Genomic DNA, 24,415 nt, shown 5'->3' with positions numbered 1-24,415 from the left:
CTTCACCTGCACAGGTGACCCCAGCCCCCCTTCACCTGCACAGGTGACCCAAGCCCCCCTTCACCCACACAGGTAAAACCCAAACACACCTTTGCCTGCACAGCTGAATCCAGATACACCTTTCACTCGCACAGGTGACCCCGCCCCCATCACCCGCACAGGTAAAACCCAAACACACCTTTACCCGCACAGGTGACCCCGCCCCCTTTACCTGCACAGGTGACCCTGCCCCCATCACCTGCACAGGTGACCCCGCCCCCTTTACCTGCACAGGTGACCCCGCCCCCATCACCCGCACAGATGACCCCGCCCCCATCACCCGCACAGGTGACCCCGCCCCCATCACCCGCACAGGTGACCCATCCCCCATCACCCGCACAGGTGGCCCCGCCCCCATCACCCGCACAGGTGGCCCCGCCCCCATCACCTGCACAGGTGACCCCGCCCCCTTCACACACACAGGTGACCCATCCCCCATCACCCGCACAGGTGACCCCGCCCCCATCACCTGCACAGGTGACCCCGCCCCCATCACCTGCACAGGTGATCCGCCTCCATCACCTGCACAGGTGACCCCGCCCCCTTCACACACACAGGTGACCCATCACCCGCACAGGTGACCCCGCCCCCTTCACCTGCACAGGTGACCCCGCCCCCTTTACCTGCACAGGTGACCCCAGCCCCCTTCACACACACAGGTGACCCATCCCCCATCACCCGCACAGGTGACCCCCGCCCCCTTCCTCCGCACAGGTGACCCCGCCCCCTTTACCTGCACAGGTGACCCCGCCCCCTTTACCTGCACAGGTGATCCGCCCCCTTCACCTGCACAGGTGGCCCCGCCCCCTTCACCTGCACAGGTGACCCCGCCCCCTTCACCCGCACAGATGACCCCGCCCCCCTCACCTGCACAGGTGATCCGCCCGGCACGCCCCGCGCAGGTCCAGGCAGTTGTGCTTCTCCTTGTCCTCGTAGGAGCAGGCGGGCACGATGGTCTGGCGGCGGCGCTCGGCGCACGCCGGGTCCCGGCAGGAGCAGAAGAGCAGGCGGAAGGTGAACTCGCCGGGCACGCGGTCGAAGAACTGGCGCAGCGCCTTGTGGCACCGGCGGCGGCTGCAGGGCTCGGCGGCCGACAGCTCCCGGCTGCAGGTGCTGATGTAGCCCGAGCGCAGCCGCTTGCAGTTGTCGTTGAGGTTGCAGGCCTTGGCCGCGTCCAGGCACTGGTTGCTCCTGGAGGCGGCGGCCGGGTCCATTCCTGCGCGGGGACAGCGAGGGACGCGGTCAGGGATGGGGCTGGGGTGAGGGGTGGGAGGCTGAGCACACCTGTGGGTGTGTCCGTTGGGCAGGAAATAGAAAAACTCATAAATATGGAGGTTTAGAGAAAAATTCTGAAACCGATTTTGTGAGGCTGAGCGGGGTTTGGAGCCCTGTGGGTGTGTCCGTTGGGCAGGAAACAGAAAAACTTATAAATATGAGAGCATAGAGAAAAATTCTGAAATTATAATAATTTTGTGAGGCTGAGCGGGGTTTGGAGCCCTGTGGGTGTGTCCGTTGGGCAGGAAACAGAAAAATTTATAAATTCGAGAAAAATTCTGAAACCATGAGTGGAATAGAAATTATAACAATTTTGTGAGGCTGAGCGGGGTTTGGAGCCCTGTGGGTGTGTCCGTTGGGCAGGAAACAGAATAACCTCGTAAATATGGAGGTTTAGAGAAAATTGGGACATGTGTTCAAACCTAGGGAGATGTGCTCAAAAATGGGGAAATGTCCTCAAAAATTGGGATGGGAAAATGCTCTTGAGCTGGGATTGGGAGATGTCTTCAAGAATGGGGAGATGTCATCAAAATTCTGAAATTATAATAATTTTGTGAGGCTGAGCGGGGTTTGAAGCCCTGTGGGCGTGTCCGTTGGGCAGGAAATAGAATAACCTCGTAAATATGGAGGTTTAGAGAAAAATTCTGAAATTATAATAATTTTGTGAGGTTGAGCGGGGTTTGGAGCCCTGTGGGCGTGTCCGTTGGGCAGGAAATAGAATAACCACGTAAATATGGAGGTTTAGAGAAAAATTTTGAAATTGTAATAATTTTGTGAGGCTGAGCGGGGTTTGGAGCCCTGTGGGTGTGTCCGTTGGGCAGGAAACAGAATAACCTCGTAAATATGGAGGTTTAGAGAAAAATTGGGACATGTGTTCAAACCTAGGGAGATGTGCTCAAAAATGGGGAAATGTCCTCAAATATTGGGATGGTAAAATGCTCTTGAGCTGGGATTGGGAGATGTCTTCAAGAATGGGGAGATGTCCTCAAAAATTGGAAGATGCGCTCAAAAATGGGGAAATGTCCTCAAAAATTGGGATGGGAAAATGCTCTTGAGCTGGGATTGGGAGATGTCTTCAAGAATGGGGAGATGTCATCAAAATTCTGAAATTATAATAATTTTGTGAGGCTGAGCGGGGTTTGGAGCCCTGTGGGTGTGTCCGTTGGGCAGGAAACAGAATAACCTCGTAAATATGGAGGTTTAGAGAAAAATTCTGAAATTGTAATAATTTTGTGAGGCTGAGCGGGGTTTGGAGCCCTGTGGGTGTGTCCGTTGGGCAGGAAACAGAATAACCTCGTAAATATGGAGGTTTAGAGAAAAATTCTGAAATTGTAATAATTTTGTGAGGCTGAGCGGGGTTTGGAGCCCTGTGGGTGTGTCCGTTGGGCAGGAAATAGAATAACCACATAAATATGGAGGTTTAGAGAAAATTGGGACATGTGTTCAAACCTAGGGAGATGTGCTCAAAAATGGGGAAATGTCCTCAAAAATTGGGATGGGAAAATGCTCTTGAGCTGGGATTGAAAGATGTCCCCAAGAATGGGGAGATGTCCTCAAAAATTGGAAGATGCGCTCAAAAATGGGGAAATGTCCTCAAAAATTGGGATGGGAAAATGGTCTTGAGCTGGGATTGGGAGATGTCTTCAAGAATGGGGAGATGTCATCAAAATTCTGAAATTATAATAATTTTGTGAGGCTGAGCGGGGTTTGGAGCCCGGTGGGCGTGTCCGTTGGGCAGGAAACAGAAAAACTTATAAATATGGAGGTTTAGAGAAAAATTCTGAAACCGATTTTGTGAGGCTGAGCGGGGTTTGGAGCCCTGTGGGTGTGTCCGTTGGGCAGGAAACAGAATAACCTCGTAAATATGGAGGTTTAGAGAAAAATTCTGAAATTGTAATAATTTTGTGAGGCTGAGCGGGGTTTGGAGCCCTGTGGGTGTGTCCGTTGGGCAGGAAACAGAATAACCTCGTAAATATGGAGGTTTAGAGAAAATTGGGACATGTGTTCAAACCTAGGGAGATGTGCTCAAAAATGGGGAAATGTCCTCAAATATTGGGATGGGAAAATTCTCTTGAGCTGGGATTGGAAGATGTCCCCAAAAATGGGGAGATGTCCTCAAAAATTGGAAGATGCGCTCAAAAATGGGGAAATGTCCTCAAAAATTGGGATGGGAAAATGCTCTTGAGCTGGGATTGGGAGATGTCTTCAAGAATGGGGAGATGTCATCAAAATTCTGAAATTATAATAATTTTGTGAGGCTGAGCGGGGTTTGGAGCCCTGTGGGTGTGTCCGTTGGGCAGGAAACAGAAAAATTTATAAATTAGAGAAAAATTCTGAAACCATGAGTGGAATAGAAATTATAACAATTTTCGATTGTGAGGCTGGGAACAGCCATGTGAAGGTTTAGGGCTTCTTCCTTTGTTTAGATAATGCCAAATGCCACAAATACCAACAGATATCCTGTCCCAAGCATGGCAGGAAAGGTTTAGAGATAAAAAAGCAATAAAACATGGTAATACAGCAATTCCTGTAGGTTGCATGAAAATATTAGGAAATTAGTACTTTGTAGTAGATTGGTCAGTGGAAATTAGAATATTCAACACAGAAGAATTGTATTGCAAACAGGAAATCGCTCTTTATTCTGTTGTCTCTGCTCTCTTGTTCTCTCTCACACTCTCTCCCTCATTTACCCAAGCCCTAAAAATAAACTGCAAACTTCCAGACCAGAATATAGAAAATTCCTGAGCCTGTCCTGACCATCCACCCGACAATAAACCCCACACATGTCCCTGCAAATCTGGGCCTCGTGTGGGTGCACCAGCCAAAAACTTGATTTAGTTGTGTTTTGTTGTCCAGTTATTTCTGCACATTTTGCTGTTCAATCACACTCTCGCAGTTTTTGTGGATTTCTTAGTTTAGATCAGTGTTTACAACAGGTGCACAGCATGAAAAAATGTTGGGAGTTTTTCAATAACTTGTTTGAAACACCCCAAGGAAGCTGGAACATCAATTATGCTAAATCAGGAGAGAAGACGTTGAAAACATAAAATGCCGAAATTAGAAGATTCAAGATAACAGAGGGCAGAGAAGATTTTGAAGACCAAAAATGGGGAGATGACATCAAAAATTGGGAGGGGAAAATGCTCTTGAGCTGGGATTGGGAGATGTCCTCAAAAATCACAAGATGTGCTCAAAAATTGGGATATGTGCTCAAACCTAGGGAGATGTCCTCAAAAATTGGGAAATGTCCTCAAAAATGGGGAGATGTGCTCAAAAATTGGGAAATGTCCTCAAAAATGGGGAGATGTGCTCAAAAATTGGAAGATGTGCTCAAAAATGGGGAGATGTCCTCAAAAATGGGGAGATGTCCTCAAAAATGGGGATGGAAAAATTCTCTTGAGCTGGGATTGGGAGATGTCCCCAAGAATGGGGAGATGTCCTCAAAAATTGGGAGTTAAAAAATTGGGAAATGTCCTCAAAATTGGGATGGGAAAACACCCTTGAGCTGGGATTGGCAGATGTCCTCAGAAATGGGGAGATGTCCTTAAAAATGGGGAGATGACCTCAAAAATTGGGATGTGTTCAAATATAGGGAGATGTCCTCAGAAATGGGGAAATGTCCTCAGAAATGGGGAGATATGCTCCAAATTGGGATGGGGAAACACCCTTGAGATGGGATTGGGAGATGTCCTCAAAAATGGGGAAATGTCCTCAAAAATTGGAAGATGTCCTCAAAAATGGGGAGATGGCCTCAAAAATGGGGATGGAAAAATTCTCTTGAGCTGGGATTGGGAGATGTCCCCAAGAATGGGGAGATGTCCTCAAAAATCACGAGATGTGCTCAAAAATTGGGACATGTGTTCAAACCTAGGGAGATGTCCTCAGAAATGGGGACATGACCTCAAAAATTGGGATGGGAAAACACCCCAGAGCTGGGATTGGGAGATGTCCCCAAGAATGGGGAGATGTCATCAAAAATGGGGAAATGTCCTCAAAAATCGGGAGATGTCCTCAAAAATGGGGTGGTGTCCTCAAAAATTGGGAGATGTGTTAAAAAATTGGGAAATGTCCTCAAAATTGGGATGGGAAAACACCCTTGAGCTGGGATTGGCAGATGTCCTCAGAAATGGGGAGATGATCTCAAAAATTGGGAGGGGAAAATGCTCTTGAGCTGAGATTGGGAGATGTCCTCAAAAATCACAAGATGTGCTCAAAAATTGGGATATGTGCTCAAACCTAGGGAGATGTCCTCAAAAATTGGGAAATGTCCTCAAAAATGGGGACATGACCTCAAAAATGGGGAGATGACCTCAAAAATTGGAAGATGTGCTCAAAAATGGGGATGGAAAAATTCTCTTGATCTGGGATTGGGAGATGTCCCCAAGAATGGGGAAATGTCCTCAAAAATTGGGAGTTAAAAAATTGGGAAATGTCCTCAAAATTGGGATGAGAAAACACCCCGGAGCTGGGACTGGGAGATGTCCCCAAGAATGGGGAGATGTCCTCAAAAATTGGAAGATGTGCTCAAAAATGGGGAGATGTCCTCAAAATTGGGGAGAAGCCCTCAAATCCAGGCCGTGAATCTGCAAAATTTCATTCCTTTTGTCAGTTCTTCAAAGAATGGTAATTAATGAATAATTAATAATTCTTCTGTTCCAAAAACAGAATAATTAACCCAACTTCACTGGGGATCCCACAGCCCCTCTGGGGCTCCCCAAAATTGGGACAGCTCCAGACAGGGGTGGAAGGGACAATTCCTGTATCCAGGCTGGGAATTCCATGCTGGGAATTCCATCCCTCAGGAGAGGACGGATGAGGCCAAGCCCCAGCCTGGGAACAAACGCTGAATTTTCCTGGTTTTTTTCTGGGAATGATGGATCACCCTCCGTGTCCCTTCTGAAGCCACCTCATCCCTCATTCCCTCCCCTCCACAGCCCGGCCAAATCCGTGGATTTTCTGGCCAAATTCATGGATTTTCTGGCCAAATTAATGGATTTTCTGGCCAAATCCGTGGATTTTCTGGCCAAATTCATGGATTTTCTGGCCAAATCCGTGGATTTTCTGGCCAAATCCGTGGATTTTTCTGGCCAAATCCGTGGATTCTCCTCCACTGGCTCCCAGTTTCTGCTGGCCCCAAGGGAAGGCTCCTAATTAGCCTAATTGCAGGGTGCTGCTAATTAGCAAATCCAAATCCTGGGTGAGGCTCAGCCCGCAGCTCCTCTGCGTCCCCAAACCAGCCCTGAACGGGGACGAGAATTTGGGGAGGAATTTTGTCACATTGTCCTGCTGTCCCCAAGCTGAGAGCCACCAGCAAGACCCTGCTGGGGATCCCAAAGGATTCAGGGATTCCCAGGATTCAGGGATTCCAAAGGATTCAGGGATCCCCAGGATTCAGGGATCCAGAAGGATTCAGGGATTCCCAGGATTCAGGGATCCCAAGGATTCAGGGATCCCAAAGGATTCAGGGATTCCAAGGATTCAGGGATTCCCAAGGATTCAGGGATCCCCAGGATTCAGGGATTCCAAGGATTCAGGGATTCCCAGGATTCAGAGATCCCAAATGATTCAGAGATTCCAAAGGATTCAGGGATCCCAAAGGATTCAGGGATTCCCAGGATTCAGGGATCCTGAAGGATTCAGGGATTCCAAAGGATTCAGGGATTCCCAGGATTCAGGGATTCCAAAGTATTCAGGGGTCCCAAAGGATTCAGGGATTCCCAGGATTCAGAGATCCCAAAGGATTCAGGGATCCCAAAGGATTCAGGGATCCCAAGGATTCAGAGATTCCCGAAAGGGATTCAGGGATCCCAAAGGATTCAGGGATCCCAAAGGATTCAGGGATTCCCAGGATTCAGAGATCCCAAAGGATTCACAGATCCCAAAGGATTCAGGGATTCCCAGAATTCAGGGATCCCCAGGATTCAGGGATCCCAAAGGATTCAGGGATCCCAAAGGATTCAGATATCCAAAAGGATTCAGGGATCCCCAGGATTCAGAGATCTTGAAGGTTTCAGGGATCCTGAAGGATTCAGGGATCCCAAAGGATTCAGAGATCCTGAAGGATTCAGGGATCTCAAAGGATTCAGAGATTCCCAGGATTCAGGGATTCCCAGAATAAAGGGATCCCAAAGGATCCAGGGTTAAAAAAAAAATCCAGGATGGAGCAGGGATGGATGGTTTGGTTTTTCTCTGGAGGATGGACACAGCTCGAGGGGAAAAGGGGATTTGGGAGGTGGGGAAAGGAGGATTTGGGTGGGCAAAGGAGGATTTGGGAGGCGGGGAAAAGGGGATTGGAGAGGCGAGGAAAAGGAGGATTTAGGTGGGAAAAAGAAGATTTAAGAGATGGGGAAAGGAGGGTTCGAGAGGCAGGGAAAGGAGGATTTAGGCGGGAAAAAGAAGATTTACGAGATGGGGAAAGGAGGGTTCGAGAGGCAGGGAAAGGAGGATTTAGGCGGGAAAAGGGGATTTAAGAGACAGGAGTTTAAGAGGTGAGGGACACCTGTGTCTCTATTTCCCCTGGTTTGGGGGATGCTCTGAGCCCTCCCTACACCCCAAATTCCCCCTCCCCGAAGCGGCTAGCAGCAGATTCCCAGCACAACGCCGGGATTTTGGGATGCGCTGTCTCCTGGTCGGGAGCATCGCTCCTGCCCTGCCCGAGACCCGCAGGGACGCGGCTGCGTTTTAATGGATCCGCGGCTCGGGAAGCGCCGCGCTGCTGGGGAGCTCATTAATAAAGCACGAGCATGAAAATTGCATGAGCCGAGACGGAAACGGGGCCGGGCAGCTGCGGGCGGGGGGCTGGGGCCACCGGCTGTCCCCTCCGCCTGTCCCCACGGGGGCGGGTTGGGTGCCCACGTGGAATTCCCAACTGGAATTTTTCCCTTCTCCTGATTTTCTGGGGATCCAGCCGGGATGAGCATCCCGGGGTTCTCTGCGTGGGGAGGGGGCAGCGCTGGCTCCTCAGTTCTTACACGGTTTGGATTTTCTCCAGAGGATGGACAGAGCTCGGGTGGGGGGGAAAAAGGGGATTTAGGAGGCGGGGAAAGGAGGATTTGGGTGGGGAAAGGAGAATTTAGGTGGGGAAAGGAGGATTTGGGTGGGGAAAGGAGGATTTGGGTGGGGAAAGGAGAATTTGGGTGGGGAAGGAGAATTTAGGTGGGGAAAGGAGGATTTGGGTGGGGAAAGGAGAATTTGGGTGGGGAAAGGAGGATTTAGGTGGGGAAAGGAGGATTTGGGTGGGGAAAGGAGGATTTGGGTGGGGAAAGGAGGATTTGGGTGGGGAAAGGAGGATTTGGGTGGGGAAAGGAGGATTTAGGTGGGGAAAGGAGGATTTGGGTGGGGAAAGGAGAATTTGGGTGGGGAAAGGAGGATTTGGGTGGGGAAAGGAGAATTTAGGTGGGGAAAGGAGAATTTAGGTGGGGAAAGGAGGATTTGGGTGGGGAAAGGAGGATTTGGGTGGGGAAAGGAGAATTTAGGTGGGGAAAGGAGAATTTAGGTGGGGAAAGGAGAATTTGGGTGGGGAAAGGAGGATTTAGGTGGGGAAAGGAGGATTTGGGTGGGGAAAGGAGGATTTGGGAGGTGGGGAAAGGAGAATTTAGGTGGGGAAAGGAGGATTTGGGTGGGGAAAGGAGAATTTAGGATACAGCTCCAAAATCTCCTTCCCTTCAGCGCTCGGGGCCAGCTCGGGGCCGGCTGTCCCCAAGGAGGGGTGGCAGCAGCATCGGGGTCCCCGCGGTGCTCACAGCTCCTTCCCCCCTCCCCAAAATCCGCAGCCAGGCTTTTCCTGCGCCTCCCTGGATAAAGCAGTGTCTAATCCTCGCTGCTCTCCAGACTTCCCGACAGCTCCGACGTTTTCCTAACGCCAGTGTAATCCCAAAAAAGCGGGCGGGAGACGGGAGGGGGGTGGCAGCATCATCCCAAAAACCCCGCGCTGAGCTCGGGGGGAAAACTCGCCTGGAAAAACCTGGAAAATTCAGCCCGGGGGCTGGAGGGCGGTGGGTGACAGCGGGGACACTCACAGGTGTCCCCGAGGTGTGGGGACAGCGAGACCCCCCAAAATCCCGCAGCGGGGGGAATTTGGGGAAAGGTTCCCAGGGGAGGAGCCGAGGCAGCGCTGGGCTGGTTTGGGATGGGGGTGGGGGAGGAACGGGAAGGTTGGGGGGGAAATTTGGGGGAATCCAAGGTGGAAAAGGGGGAAAATTCGAACCCGAGGATGGCGGCGGAGTTTGGGTTCCCTGGAGGAGGAACTGGGATGCTCCAAAGGGACACTGGGATGTTTTAAGGGACACTGGGATGTGCTAAGGGACACAGGAATATTCTAAGGGACACTGGAATGTGCTGAGGAACACTGGGATGTTCCAAGAGACACTGGAATTTTCCAAAGGACACTGGGATGCTCCAAGGGACACAGAAATGTCCTAAGGGACACTGGGATGTCCTAAGGGACACTGGGATGCTCCAAAGGAGCGCTGGGATGCTCCAAGGGACACAGGAATGTTCCAAGGGACACTGGGATGTTCCAAGGAGCTCAGAGATATTCCACGGGACACTGGGATGTTCCAAAGGGCACCAGGATGTTCCAAGGGGATCAGGAACCTTCTAAGTGACACTGGGATGCTCCAAGGAGTTCCAAGGGACACTGGGATGATCCAAAAGTTCCCAAAGGGCTCAGGAATGTTCTGAGGGACACAGAAAAGTGTGCTAAGGGACACTGGGATGTTCCAAGAGACACTGGAATTTTCCAAAGCACACTGGGATGCTCCAAGGGACACAGGAATGTTCTAAGGGACACTGGGATGTTCCAAAGGGCACCAGGATATTCCAAGGGGCTCAGAGATGTTTTAAAGGACACTGGGATGTTCTAAGAGACACTGAGATGTTCCAAGGGGCTCAAGAATGTTCTAAGGGATGCTGAGATGCTCCAAAAGTTCCCAAAGGGCTCAGGGATCTTCTAAGGGACACAGAGATGATCCAAGGGACACCTGGGATGCTCCAAAGGGCTCAGGGATATTCCACGGGCATCAGGAATGTTCCAAGTGACACTGGGATTCTCCAGGGGGTTCCAAGGGACACTGGGAGTCTCCAAAAGTTCCCAAAGGGCTCAGGGATGCTCCAAGGGGCTCAGAGATGTTTTAAGGCACACGGGAATGTTCTAAGGGACACTGGGACGCTCCAAGGATCTCAAAGATACTCCAGAGGGACCCAGGGATGCTCCAAGGGACACAGGGATGCCCCAAAGGGTCACAGGGATGTCCCCGGGATCTCAGCATCCCTCCCAACAATTCCCAGAGCTGGGCTCGAGGCACTGCCCGGGGAGGGGACACCAAACGGGCTCCTCCCCATCCTGAGGGTCCCAAACCCCCCCGAGAATTCCACGGGGATGGGAGGGGCTGGACTGGGGTTGTGCCTCCCCCTCCTGCCCGCCCCAGCGCTGGGAACAACGGGAATTCCAGGAATTTATATCATTTTAGATAATTTTATATAAACCCAGACTGGAGGCAGCCACGAGGTAAAATCCTAAACCCCACCTGGCATGACCCGAAAGAGAAAGAACCCACCCCAAAAACGCATCAAACCCCCCAAAATGCTGCTCGGGGAGCCGAATTTGGGGGGAGCAGGAGGGAAGGAGGGGCGGGAGGAGCTGGAGGAGCAAAGGACGAAGCCCAGGGGAGGGAGGTGGAGGCAGAGAGGAGATAAAACACGGCGCTTTTATTACCTGAGAAAATTGAAGCGAGTCTGAATATATCAGAGAGACGAGAGGTGACCGGCTCGTACGGGGAGGCTTCATAAAATTCCTCTCCTTCGGTGGGAGGAAAGGCAGGAAAAAAAGGCAGAAAAAAAGCAAATTAAAGCCCGCGGTGAATAATCTCAGCTGGCTCCAGGCACGGGAGGGAAAAGCAAAATGATTTCCCAGCGCTGGAATTAAAGGAAAAGGGGATTTGGGAGCGGTTCAGGGGAGTTTTGGTCACTTTTTGGTCCTGGTTTGGCAGTGACTGAGTTCCAAAGGATTCCAGGAGCTCCGGGAATTGGGACTGGGATTGGGAAGGTCGGAATTCCATGGGGATGGACACAGATCAAGGCTGGAAGTTTTGGAGTTCACACTCAACTCTGAGTTCTTGTAGTTGTTACAAAATCCCCTAAAAACGCCTAAAAACCTAAAATAATCCCGATTGTAGGGTGGTTTCGCACCTCCTTCCTTGGGAAAATGGGAATATTTCCGTGGGGAAGTGCAGGACCCAAATCCTGCTCCAGGACATTCCCGGGAAATTTGGGAGGGGAAAACCCCTCTGGGATGTCCCCAGCGGTGTCACCGCTCCCAGGGTGATGGAATTTGGGGACAACGCCCCAAAGGCGGCTCTGGCTACTCCTGATCCCCACCGGGAATGGGATCAGGATCCAAATTCCCCTCCAAGCCATTCCCAGGAAATTTTGGGGGAAAACCCCTCTGGGATGTTCCCATCCCCAGCGGTGTCACCGCTCTCAGGGATTTGGGGACAACGCCTCAAGGGCGGCTCCAGGTCCTCACTGAGAATGGGAAAAGGACCCAAATTCTGCCCCACAGCGACATTCCCGGGAAATTTCGGGAGGGAAACCCCTCTGGGATGTCCCCAGTGATGTCACCGCTGCTCTCATGGTGAAGGAATTTGGGGACAACACCCCAAGGGCGGCTTTGGCTGCTCCTGATCCGCACTGGGAATGGGATCAGGATCCAAATTCTGCTCCACAGCGACATTCCCGGGAAATTTCTGGGGCTGTCCCCATCCCCAGAAGTGTCACCGCTCTCAGGGCGATGAAATTTGGGGACAACACCCCAAGGGCGGCTCTTGATCCTCACCAGGAATGGGAACAGGACACAAATCCCCCTCCAAGCCATTCCCAGGAAATTTTGGGGGGGAAACTCCTCTGGGATGTCCCCAGGGGTGTCACCGCTCTCAGGGTGACGGGATTTGGGGACAACGCCCCAAGGGCGGCTCCTGCTCCTCCCCAGGAGCGGGATCAGGACCCAAATCCCTCTCCAGGCCGTTCCCTCTCCCCTCCGCGCTTTTCCCGCTTCATTCCGCGCCTTTCCAGCCCCGTTCCCTCCCTCCCCATCAATAATTAAAGCCCCGCTCGGCTCCCGCTGCTTGCGAGGGAAATTCCGGAGCGTTCAAAGGGCGCTGGAACCTCCGCCAGCCGCGATTAACCCCGGCAAGGAGGCTGGAGAGCCGGGAGAGCCCCAAAATTCCCGAGAAAAGGCACAAATTTGGGTTCCTCGCTGCTTTTTAACCCCCTCCCCCTCCTCCAGGTACAATTCCCACTCCCGCAAAACTGGGAAACTGCTCAGTGGAGGCCGGAAACAATTAAGGTGTAATTCCTGCTCCGGGCCGGGTTTGGGGCTCGCTGACCCAGATTTGGAGGGAATTTCACCCCGGGGGGCTCAGATGCGGCTCCCCCACATCCTCTGGAAGAGTTTTCCCGTCCTCAAATCCGATTTTCCCACTCTCAGGTCCAGTTCCCACATCCTGGGGTTCAATTCCTTCATCCTCAGGTGCGGCTTTCCCACCCTCGGGCACCTTTCCCATCCAGTTCCAGAATTCCCAGCCTGGTTTGGGCTGGAAAGGGGCTTAAAAAAAAATCTCATCCCAACCCCCCTCTTCTGCCACTCCAGGAGATTTTGGGGGTTTGGGAACTTCCCCAGTGTTTTGTTTCCCCCACCCCCAATACCCCCAGCTGAATTTTTTAGTGTCCCCCCATTCCCAACATCGCAAATTGAATTTTTTTGGGGGCTCCCCATCCCCACCACCCCAAGGTGCTCCTTTGAGGTCTCCCCATCCCCATCCTCACCACCTCAAGTGGATTTTTTGGGGTCTTCCCACCCCCAGATGGATTTTTGGGGTCTCCTCACCACCCCAGGACTCTCCTTTGGTATCCCCCATCCCCACCACCCCAGGTGGATTTTTTGGGATCTTCTCACCCCCAGCACCCCAAAATGGATCCTTTGGGGTCTCCCCATCCTCAGCAGCCCCATGTGAATTTTTTGGGGTCTCCCCATTCCCACCATCCCCAGGTGGATTTTTTTTGGGTCTACGCATCCTTAGGATTATCTTTTGGGGTCTCCCCATCCCACCACTCCAGGTGGATCCTTTGGGGTCTCCCCATCCTCAGCACCCCCAGGTGAATTTTTTGGTGTCCCCCCATCCCCACCATCTCCGGGTGGATTTTTTTTGGGGGTCTCGCCATCCTTAGGATTATCCTTTGGGGTCTCCCCATCCCACCACTCCAGGTGAATTTTTTGGGGTCTCTCCATCCCCATTCTCACCACCCCAGGCGAATTTTCTTTGTGCCTCCCATCCCATCACTCCAGGTGAATTTTTTGGGATCTCTTCATCCTCACCACCCCAGGTGGATTTTTTTTTGGGTCTATGCATCCTTAGGATTATCCTTTGAAGTCTCCCCATCCCCACCACTCCAGGTGAGTTTTTTGGAGTCTCCCCATCCTTAGGAGTATCCTTTGGAGTCTCCCCATCCTCAGCACCTCCAAGTGAATTTTTTGGGGTCTCCCCATCCTCAGCACCCCAGGTAAATTTTTTGGGATCTCCCCATCCTCACCACCCCAGGTGAATTTTTTGGGGTCTCCCCATCCTCACCACCCCAGGTACATTTTTTGGAGTCTCCCCATCCTCACACCCCCAGATTTCTGTCTCTCCCCACCGCCCGCTCTCCCCACCCCCCCGTACCTTCGGTGAGCCCCATGTGGATGCTCCAGTAGATCTGCAGGCACTGCAGCTCCCTCCGCATGCCCCTCCTGCAGCGGCAGTGGTACAGGGCGCTCTCCTGCAGCACCTCCAGGGCGAGCTGGCACTCCCTGTTGGCCAGCAGCGTGTTCCGGTCGCGGCCCGCCAGGCACTGCCGCAGGGTGCGGTAGCGGGAGCTGCAGCCCGGCTCGCCCGCGCACAGCTCGTTGGCTCGCACGCAGTCCACGGGCGCTCGCCAGCCCGGCGGGGCCAGCGCCGGCGGCGACGGGGGCGCGGCCAGCGAGCGCAGGAGCTGCTCTGGGGACAGAGAGAGAGAGAGAGGAGGGCACAGGTGAGGCACAGGTGAGGGCACAGGTGAGGCACAGGTGAGGCACAGGTGAGGCACAGCTGAGCAACCCCGTCACCCCCTAGAGCATCCTCACCCCCATGAGGGCACAGGTGAGGGCACAGGTGAGGGCACAGGTGAGGCACAGGTGAGGGCACAGGTGAGGGCACAGGTGAGCAACCCTGTCACCCCCTAGAGCATCCTCACCCCCATGAGGGCACAGGTGAGGGCACAGGTGAGGCACAGCTGAGGGCACAGGTGAGGGCACAGGTGAGCACCCCCGTCACCCCCTAGAGCATCCCCACCCCGGTGAGGGCACAGGTGAACAGGGTACAGGTGAACAGGGCACAGGTGAGGGCACAGGTGAGCAACCCTGTCACCCCCTAGAGCATCCTCACCCCCATGAGGGCACAGGTGAGGGCACAGGTGAGAAGAGCACAGCGGAGGACCCCCGTCACCCTCAGAGCATCCTCACCCCCTGAGGGTACAGGTGAGAGTGGCACAGGTGAGCACCCCCCTCATCCCCTCGAGCATCCCCACCCCGGTGAGGGCACAGGTGAGGGCACAGGTGAGCAACCCTGTCACCCCTAGAGCATCCCCACCCCTCTGAGGGTACAGGTGATGGAGGCACAGGTGAGAACCCCCGTCACAACCCAGAGCATCCTCACCCCTCTGAGGGCACAGGTGAGGAGGGCACAGGTGAGGGCACAGGTGATGGGGGCACAGGTGAGCACCCCCGTCACCCCCAGAGCATCCCCACCCCTCTGGGGGTACAGGTGAGGAGGGCACACGTGATCAGGGCACAGGTAAGAGCACAGGTGAGAAGGACACAGGTGAGGAGGGCACAGGTGAGCAGGGCACAGGTGAGGGCACAGGTGAGCAGGGCACAGGTGAGCACCCCCCTTACCCCCCCAGAACATCCTCACTCCGGTGAGGGCACAGGTGAGCAGGGCACAGGTGAGGAGGACACAGGTGAGCACCCCCAGAGCATCCTCACCCCGGTGAGGGCACAGGTGAGCAGGGCACAGGTGAGGGCACAGGTGAGCACCCCCCTCACCCCCCGGAGCTCCCTCACTCCCCTCTCAGCACTCCCTGCCGGCGGGATTGGGGTCGGGATCAGATTTTATTATAAGATTTTTTTTTAAGGAGATTTTTTGAAGCCCCTTTCCAGCCCAAACCAGTTTGGGAATTCCCATCCCGAGGCATCCAGCCGGGAAATCCTGATTCCTGCAGGGAAACAGCTCCAGGGCACTGGAGACATTCCAGAGACCCACCGGGCTGGGAATTCTGGAATTCCGTGGGAAAGCTGTGCCCGAGGCCGAGCCGGACCTGAGCATGAAGGATTTGTGGCTCAGATTAATCCCTGCTGGCTTTAATTTGCTTTTTCTGCCTTTTTTCTTCCTTTTCTGCCACCAAAGGAGAGGAATTTTACCAAGGGGGGTTCCCTGCCCTGGCACCCGAGCTCAGCCCAGCCCAGCTAAACCCAGCCTAAAAATCCTGGAATTGTCTGGGTTGGAAATGGTTTTAAACTGGAAGAGCCTGGGAATGCCACGGGATTTTCGGGGCTGGAAATGGTTTTAAAGGTCGAGCTGAGAGCCTGGGATTTCCATGGAACCTTGGAATTGTCGGGGTTGGAAGGGATTTTAAAGGTCGGGCTGGAAATTCCATGGAATCGCCGGATGGTTGCGCTTGGGAGGGGTTTTAGAGGTCGAGCTGAGAGCCTGGGAATGCCGGGGAATTTGGGAATTGTCGGGGTCGGGAGGGGTTTGAGAGGTCGAGCTGAGAGCCTGGGAATGCCGGGGAATTTGGGAATTGTTGGGGTCGGGAGGGGTTTGAGAGGTCGAGCTGAGAGCCTGGGAATGCCGGGGAATTTGGGAATTGTCGGGGTCGGGAGGGGTTTGAGAGGTCGAGCTGAGAGCCTGGGAATGCCGGGGAATTTGGGAATTCTTGGGGTTGGGAGGGGTTTGAGAGGTCGAGCTGAGAGCCTGGGAATGCCGGGGAATTTGGGAATTGTCGGGGTCGGGAGGGGTTTTAAAGTTCGAGCTGAAAGAGGGGAAACTGAGGGGCTGGAATTCCCAGAGGAGCTGCGGCTGCCCCTGGATCCCCGGAATGTCCAAGGGCAGCTTGGAGCGGCCTGGGATGGCGGCAGGAGCGGCTGGATGAGATCCTACAACCACAGAATTCTGGTTTGGGTGGGAAGCGACCCTAAAATCCCCCCAGACTGCTCCAAACCCGGCCGGGAAACTTCAGGGCTGTCACTGGGGTGGGGATGTGCGGGGTTAACCCCACACCTCATCTCCGGGATTTTTTGTTCCTTGTCCCACCCAAACCAGCGCGATCCCAAAATTCCCGGAGCTCTGCGAGTCCGTCCCGATTCCCGCAGGCGCCGCTCTTCGGGCTGGGTTTGGCCGCGAATCTTTTTTAGGATTTTCTTTTAGGGCGTCTGACTCACGGCAGGGCCGCGGGGCAGCTGCAGCTCGCACCAGCTCCTGTCCCTGTCCCTGTCCCTGTCCTTGTCGCTGTCACTGTCCCTGTCCCCTCCCGCGGCTCTCCCACCCTTCCCATCATTTCCGCTCCTGCTTTCCCCCCCCGGGAATAAATTCCTGCTAAATCCAGCCCGAGTCTGGCTTGTCCCCTCTCAGAGGGACAAGGGCAGCGCTGCTGTCGCCTCCCCTCGGTGGCGGGGACAGGACGGGCAGGACCCGCTGTGCCACCCCTGCCCCACCGCTCCTCCCTCCGGCTTCCAGGGAAAATCGGGAATGCAGGACCTGCCACGGACCCTGAGCTGCTCCGGGGGGTGGCGGGGAGGGGACCCCGCTCTGTGCCCGCCCGGGTGCCCCCCGAGGGTGGCGGGGGGACAGGGGTGACCCCTCGGCGTGTCCCCGTCCCTCCATTCCCGTCCCCTCCCAATGGCACCAGCGCTGGCAGCCCCTTCCCACGCGGGTCCGGCAGGGGGACGGTGGCACCTGCAGGGACGCGACACGGGCCACCCGCGTGTCCCCGGGGCTGGGCACGGGTCCCGTGTCCCTCGGGAGGGTGGCACTGGAGCGGGTCCCTTCCTTCTGTGTCACACTGGAGAGGGTGGCACCGGTTGGGTGGCACTGGAGTGGGTGGCACCAGTGGGTGACACTGGTTGGGTGGCACCAGTGGGTGGCACTGGAGTGGGTGGCACCAGTGGGTGACACTGGAGTGGGTGACACTGGAGCGGGTGGCACTGGTTGGGTGGCACTGGAGTGGGTGGCACCAGTGGGTGACACTGGAGTGGGTGACACTGGAGCGGGTGGCACTGGTTGGGTGGCACTGGAGTGGGTGGCACCAGTGGGTGACACTGGTTGGGTGGCACTGGTTGGGTGGCACTGGAGTGGGTGGCACTGGTTGGGTGGCACTGGTTGGGTGGCACTGGTTGGGTGGCACCAGTGGGTGGCACTGGAGTGGGTGACACTGGAGGGTGGCACTGGAGTGGGTGACACTGGAGTGGGTGGCACTGGAGTGGGTGGCACTGGAGTGGGTGGCACCAGTGGGTGGCACTGGAGCGGGTGGCACCAGTGGGTGACACTGGAGTGGGTGACACTGGAGTGGGTGACACTGGAGTGGGTGGCACTGGAGTGGGTGGCACCAGTGGGTGGCACTGGAGCGGGTGGCACCAGTGGGTGGCACTGGAGTGGGTGGCACTGGTTGGATGGCACTGGTTGGGTGGCACTGGAGTGGGTGGCACTGGAGTGGGTGGCACTGGAGTGGGTGACACTGGAGTGGGTGGCACTGGTTGGATGGCACCGGTTGGGTGGCACTGGTTGGGTGGCACTTTTGGGTGGCACTGGAGTGGGTGGCACCAGTGGGTGGCACTGGAGCGGGTGGCACTGGAGTGGGTGGCACTGGTTGGGTGGCACTGGTTGGGTGGCACTGGAGTGGGTGGCACTGGAGTGGGTGGCACTGGTTGGGTGGCACTTTTGGGTGGCACTGAGTGGCGCCCTGACCCTGGAGCCGGTGGCCCAGACCCCTCTGCCCACCTCGGGTGATTCCGGGAGGGCTCTGAGGGGGGACTGGGACTGCCCAGGTGGGGACACCTGCACTGGCTGCGGTCACTGAGGAACAGATCCCACAGATCCCACAGATCCACAGATCCCACAGATCCTGCAGATCCCACAGATCCCACAGATCCCACAGATCCCACAGATCCCACAGATCCTGCAGATCCACAGATCCCACAGATCCTGCAGATCCTGCAGATCCTACAAATCCCGCAGATCCTACAGATCCACAGATCCCACAGATCCTGCAGATCCCACAGATCCTACAAATCCTACAGATCCTGCAGATCCCACAGATCCCACAGATCCCACAGATCCCACAGATCCTACAAATCCTACAGATCCTGCAGATCCCACAGATCCCACAGATCCCACAGATCCCACAGATCCTGCAGATCCACAGATCCTACAAATCCTACAGATCCCACAGATCCACAGATCCCACAGATCCCACAGATCCTACAAATCCTACAGATCCCACAGATCCACAGATCCCGCAGATCCCGCAGATCCCACAGATCCACAGATCCTACAGATCCCACAGATCCTACAAATCCTACAGATCCCACAGATCCCACAGATCCACAGATCCTGCAGATCCACAGATCCTACAAATCCTACAGATCCCACAGATCCACAGATCCACAGATCCTACAGATCCCACAGATCCTACAGATCCTACAGATCCCACAGATCCCACAGATCCACAGATCCCACAGATCCTGCAGATCCACAGATCCTACAAATCCTACAGATCCCACAGATCCCACAGATCCCACAGATCCCACAGATCCGCAGATCCCACAGATCCTGCAGATCCCACAGATCCTACAAATCCTACAGATCCCACAGATCCCGCAGATCCCACAGATCCTGCAGATCCCACAGTTCTCACACAGATCCTGCAGATCCCACAGATCCCACAGATCCCACAGATCCCGCAGATCCCACAGATCCCACAGATCCCACAGATCCCACAGATCCCACAGATCCTACAGATCCTGCAGATCCCGCAGATCCCGCAGATCCCACAGATCCCACAGATCCCACAGATCCCACAGATCCTACAAATCCTACAGATCCTGCAGATCCCACAGATCCTACAGATCCCGCAGATCCCACAGATCCTACAGATCCCACAGATCCTGCAGATAGCACAGATCCCACAGATCCTGCAGATCCCACAGATCCCACAGATCCTGCAGATCCCACAGATCACACAGAAACTGCAGATCCCACAGATTTCAGGGGTTCCACAAATCCCGCAGATCCCACAAATCCTTCAGATCCTGCAGATCCTACAGATCCCGCAGATCCCACAGATCCTGCAGATCCCACAGTTCTCACACAGATCCCACAGTTCTCACACAGATCCCACCGCTCCACAGATTTCAGGGATCCCACAGATCCCACAGATCCCATGGATCCCACAGATCCCACAGATTTCAGGGATCCCACAGGTCCTACAGATCCCACGGATCCCACGGATCCCACAGATCCACAGATCCCACAGATCCCACGGATCCCACAGTTCTCACACAGATCCCACAGATCCCGCAGATCCCACGGATCCCACGGATCCCACGGATCCCCGTGTTCAGCCGCTGTCCCCACAGCCCTGCTGCATTCCAAGAGCTCTGGGATCATCCAGGAGCCCCCACACCCACCTTAGATCCAGGTTCCCCTCGGGAAGGGGAGGGCCAGGTCTGGCCTGGCAGGGTTAATTATAATTATAATTATAATTGTAATTATAATTCCACACGGGATGCTTGGAGCGACATTCCCGCTGTGCTGGAGGAGAAACAGGAACCCCAAAGGCTGATCCCGGGGCTGGGGGTGCCAGAGCCTCCCCGGGTCCTTCGGGATTGGGCTTTGGGATGAACCCCGCCGGGAATTCCCATCCTGAGGCATCCGGCTGGGAAATCCCGGTCCTGCTGCAGCCAGAGGGAAACTGCTCCAGGGCATTGGAGACATTCCAGAGATCCACGGACATGGGGAGACATTCCAGAATTCCATGGGCATTGGAGCTATTCCAGAGATCCACGGACATGGGGAGACATCCCAGAGATCCACCGGGCATGGGGAGCTATTCCAGAATTCCATGGGCATGGGGAGACATTCCAGAGATCCACGGACATGGGGAGACATTCCAGAGATCCACCGGGCATGGGGAGACATTCCAGAGATCCACCGGGCTTGGGGAGACATTCCAGAATTCCATGGGCATGGGGAGACATCCCAGAGATCCACGGACATGGGGAGACATTCCAGAATTCCAGGGACATGGGGAGCTTTTCCAGAATTCCATGGGCATGGGGAGCTATTCCAGAATTCCATGGGCATGGGGAGACATTCCAGAGATCCACTGACATAGGGAGACATTCCAGAATTCCATGGGCATGGGGAGACATCCCAGAACTCCATGGGCTTGGGGAGCTATTCCAGAATTCCATGGGCATGGGGAGCTATTCCAGAGATCCACCGGGCATGGGGAGCTATTCCAGAATTCCACTGACATGGGGAGCTATTCCAGAATTCCAGGGACATGGGGAGCTATTCCAGAATTCCATGGTCACCAAGAGCCATTCCAGAGCTCCACTGGGTGTAGAAATCCACCCCACAGCTCCACCAGGTATGGAGATTCATCCCTCAGCTCCACTGGGTGTGGAGAGCCATTCCAGAATTCCATGGGTGTGGAGAGCTTCCCACAGCTCTGCTGGACATGGAAAACCATTCCAGGGCTCCACCAGGCACGGAGAGCTATTCCACAGATCCACTGGGCATGGAGAACCATTCCAGGCTCCCCTGGGCTTGGAGAACCATTCCAGAGCTCCCCTGGGCATGGAGAACCATTCCAGAGCTCCACTGGGCATGGAGAACCATTCCAGAGCTCCACTGGGATTGGAGAACCATTCCAGGCTCCAGTGGGCTTGGAGAACCATTCCAGAGCTCCACTGGGATTGGAGAACCATTCCAGGGTTCCCCTGGGCTTGGAGAACAATTCCAGAGTTCCCCTGGGCTTGGAGAACCATTCCAGAGTTCCCCTGGGCTTGGAGAACAATTCCAGAGTTCCCCTGGGCTTGGAGAACAATTCCAGAGTTCCCCTGGGCTTGGAGAACAATCCCAGAGCTCCACCAGACATGGAGAACCAATCCCGAGCTCCCCTGGGCTTGGAGAACCATTCCAGGCTCCACCACATTCCATCCTCTCCCAGCTCAGCTCCAGCTCCAGCCGTGCCTGCCCCAAGCCAGCTCCCAGCTCCAGCTCCCGCTTCTCCAGAAGCCTCTTCCCAAAAATCCCCGGCTCCGGCCGCACTCCTGTCCCCAGGGGCAGGGACACATCCAAAGGACACCTGGAATATCCTGGCGCGCCCTCAGCAGCACATCCCGGTGCTGGATGGGGGATCCCACCATAAATCCACGCTCTGGGAGCAGCAGGGATGAGCTGGCCCCAAAATCCTCCTGGATTTTGTCATTTTTTCCACCTTTCCCCCGCGGTTTTGCGGGGAGCGGGTCCTGCGAGCCCCGGGAGATCCCGGGAGCAGCGAGGGCAGGCACAGCCCTTTGTCCTGGTGCCCCCAAATCCCGCAGGGATCGGCCCAGCCTGGGCGCTTTTCCTGGAGCCCCGCGCCCCTCCCAGCCCCGCACTCCCACCCAGGATGGAGGGGGAGACTGAGGAGGGGGATTTTCTATCCCTCCTCCCCAATAAAACCCTCCGGGCAGAGCCGAGCTCCCATCGCTGGAACATCCGCAGAGAATTCCCGGCGAATCCTCGGCAGGCTGGGGGTGCCGGAGCACAGCGAGGATTTGCTGCACAAGGCGATGGCCCCTTTCTGTTCCTGCCGCTCCCGCGGCTTCTCCCGGCTCCCGCAGCCTCTTCCCGAGCTCTGTTCCATCTTCTCCTGCTCTGCTGCTGACGGAGACCTTTGGACAGCCGGCAGCTTTAGAGGGAAATGTTTCTGCTGGCCAGGATCACTCCGGAGCACGCAGCTCCCCAGCCAGGACCGGAGCGATTTTCTGGCTTCCCGGGAATGGGAAGAGCTGGATGTTCCCTGCTCCAGGATCCTCGCGGCGAGGCCACGCCGTGGAAAGAGCCGTGGGCACCCCATCCCTAAATCTGGGGGTGAGGGGTCCCTGCTCGGGGTCCAGAACCTTGGGGACACCCAGGAATTGGGGGACACTCGGGAATGGGGGTGACATCCAGGAATGAGGGGGACACCCCGGAATGGGGGTGACACCGGGTCCTGCTTTAACGGAGGGCGGGCAGGCCCTGGTTTGGATGCCTGAGGTTGGGGCACCTCTGTCCCCCTGGAGGTCCCTGCGCCCCAAATCTCTCCACGAGCCATCCAGCTGTGCCTGGACACACGTCCAGATGTCCAGCTGACCCCTCCAGCCAGGCTGGAGCGCCCTTCCCCCCCTCTGTCCCCACTCGTGTCCCCACCGCGCCCCCCGAGCGCCCCTTTCTCGGTCTGAGGCACCGCCCGAGCCCCCCCGACCCCTCCGGGCAGGGGCTCCCCCAGCCCAGGGCTCAGTCCCCCCTTCCCCAGAGGTTTGGGGGGGCACTCACCCCTCTGGGCACCCCGTCCCTGGCTGGGGTGGGGGCAGAGCCGGTGCCCCCCATTCCAGGCGGGAGCAGAACGGGCACCCCCCGCCCCGCGTCCCTCCCGAACGCGGCTGTGCCAACCTTCAAGTCTCCCTCAGCGGCCTCCAGTCCCCGTCCCTGTCCCCGTCCCCGTCCCCGTCCCTGTCCCTGTCCCTGTCCCTGTCCCCGCAAAGTTCTCCGGGCGCTGCAGCGAGCTGGGATCACACCCCCCGCACCCGCGGGATGCGGGAATGGCACCGGGAGCGCGACACGCCCGAGCCGCGGAGGGAAAAAAAAAAAAAAATAAATAATAATAACCCCGAACATTTCCCATTTCCTTCCCTTTTCACCCCAAACCCAGCGCGGGCTGTGCGTGCTCCCTTTCCCAGCGGCTCCTTCCAGGGGAGGCTGCCGGGGGAAGCGGAGCGTCCTCCCGGCACCGAGCTCCGAGCCGACCCGGGGACGGCGCTTCCCGAGCCAGCTCAACTTTCCCAGCCCGGTCTCCACGCCGCGTTCCCAACCTCTGGAATGGCGCGGGGGGAGCAGCGGGTGGGAAGGGGGAAAAGCGGGGAGATCTCCCCCAAAACGCAAATCCGAGCTGGTTTGACAAGCGGAGAAGGGATGGGAGGCGGGCAGGGCTCGGCTGCGGGGTGATGCTGCCCCGAGGGGGCGGCTGGGGGGTGTCCCCCGCGTCCCCCCCGCGTGTCCCCAGTGTCCCCCTCCCCGTTTCAAGTTGACAGGGAATCGCAAATGAAGTTGAGCCCCTCGCCGTGCCCCTCTCCTGCCGCAGCGCCGCTGCCAGCTCCGAGGGGTTCGCTCGCTGTCTCAGCCCCGAGCCCCCCGCTGGAGGTGGAGGGGGGGGTTGGGGACGCGCCACCTCGGCCAGGCGACAGCCACCACCCCCCGCGGACACCCCCGCCGAGGCCACTCACCTAGGAAGAGGACGATGCAGAAGGCGTTTGCCAGGATCATGGTAGGAAATCCACGCGCTCCTCCACGTGTGCAAAAAAAAAAAAAAAAAAAAAAAAAAAAAAAAAATTTAAAAAATTATGTTAAAAATCAGGCGGAGGAAAAAAAAAAAAAAAAAAGAACAATGAAAAAAAAAATAAATTAATAATTCCCAAGGCGCTCAGCTTGATCCTAAATTCCCAAAGGCTGGAAGCGAAGGGATGAGGGTGTGCTCCGCCCGGCGCGGAGCCGCCTCCCGCATCCCCCCGGGCTCCGCTGCGCTCCGGGCTCGGGCTCCGCCGGGCTCCGCCGGCTCCTGCCGAGCTCCGGCTGCCGGGGAGGGGGCGCGGCGAGGGGCGGCCGCGCTCCGAGCCCCGGCCGAGGGGCAGAGCCGCCGGGCCCCGTCCCCTCCCCGCCCCTGCCCCCGCCCTTCCGCCGCCCTTCCGCCCGGCGCGGGGGTCGGGGGGGCTGTGGGGACCCCCGGA

At 56.0% G+C, this 24,415-nt stretch overlaps 1 protein-coding gene across 1 annotated transcript in view; it reads right to left on the bottom strand.

The window, feature by feature from the left end:
* GFRA2 (GDNF family receptor alpha 2) overlaps positions 1-23,980 on the bottom strand; it is a 39,005-nt gene extending 15,025 nt beyond the window's left edge. The window contains exons 1-4 of the mRNA XM_056508616.1: positions 23,915-23,980; positions 14,031-14,345; positions 11,030-11,113; positions 907-1,255 (exon numbers count right to left, since the gene is read on the bottom strand). Coding sequence (XP_056364591.1) covers positions 907-1,255; positions 11,030-11,113; positions 14,031-14,345; positions 23,915-23,954 — 788 coding nt within the window. The 5' untranslated portion in view covers positions 23,955-23,980. The remainder of the gene's footprint in view (positions 1-906; positions 1,256-11,029; positions 11,114-14,030; positions 14,346-23,914) is intronic.
* Positions 23,981-24,415: the final 435 nt, after the last annotated feature.

The sequence above is a fragment of the Oenanthe melanoleuca genome, chromosome 22 (genome assembly GCF_029582105.1).
Source record: "Oenanthe melanoleuca isolate GR-GAL-2019-014 chromosome 22, OMel1.0, whole genome shotgun sequence".
Taxonomy (NCBI): Eukaryota; Metazoa; Chordata; class Aves; order Passeriformes; family Muscicapidae; genus Oenanthe; species Oenanthe melanoleuca.
The sequence above is the reverse complement of the archived record's forward strand: the minus strand, read 5'-3'. Positions and strand labels throughout refer to the sequence as shown.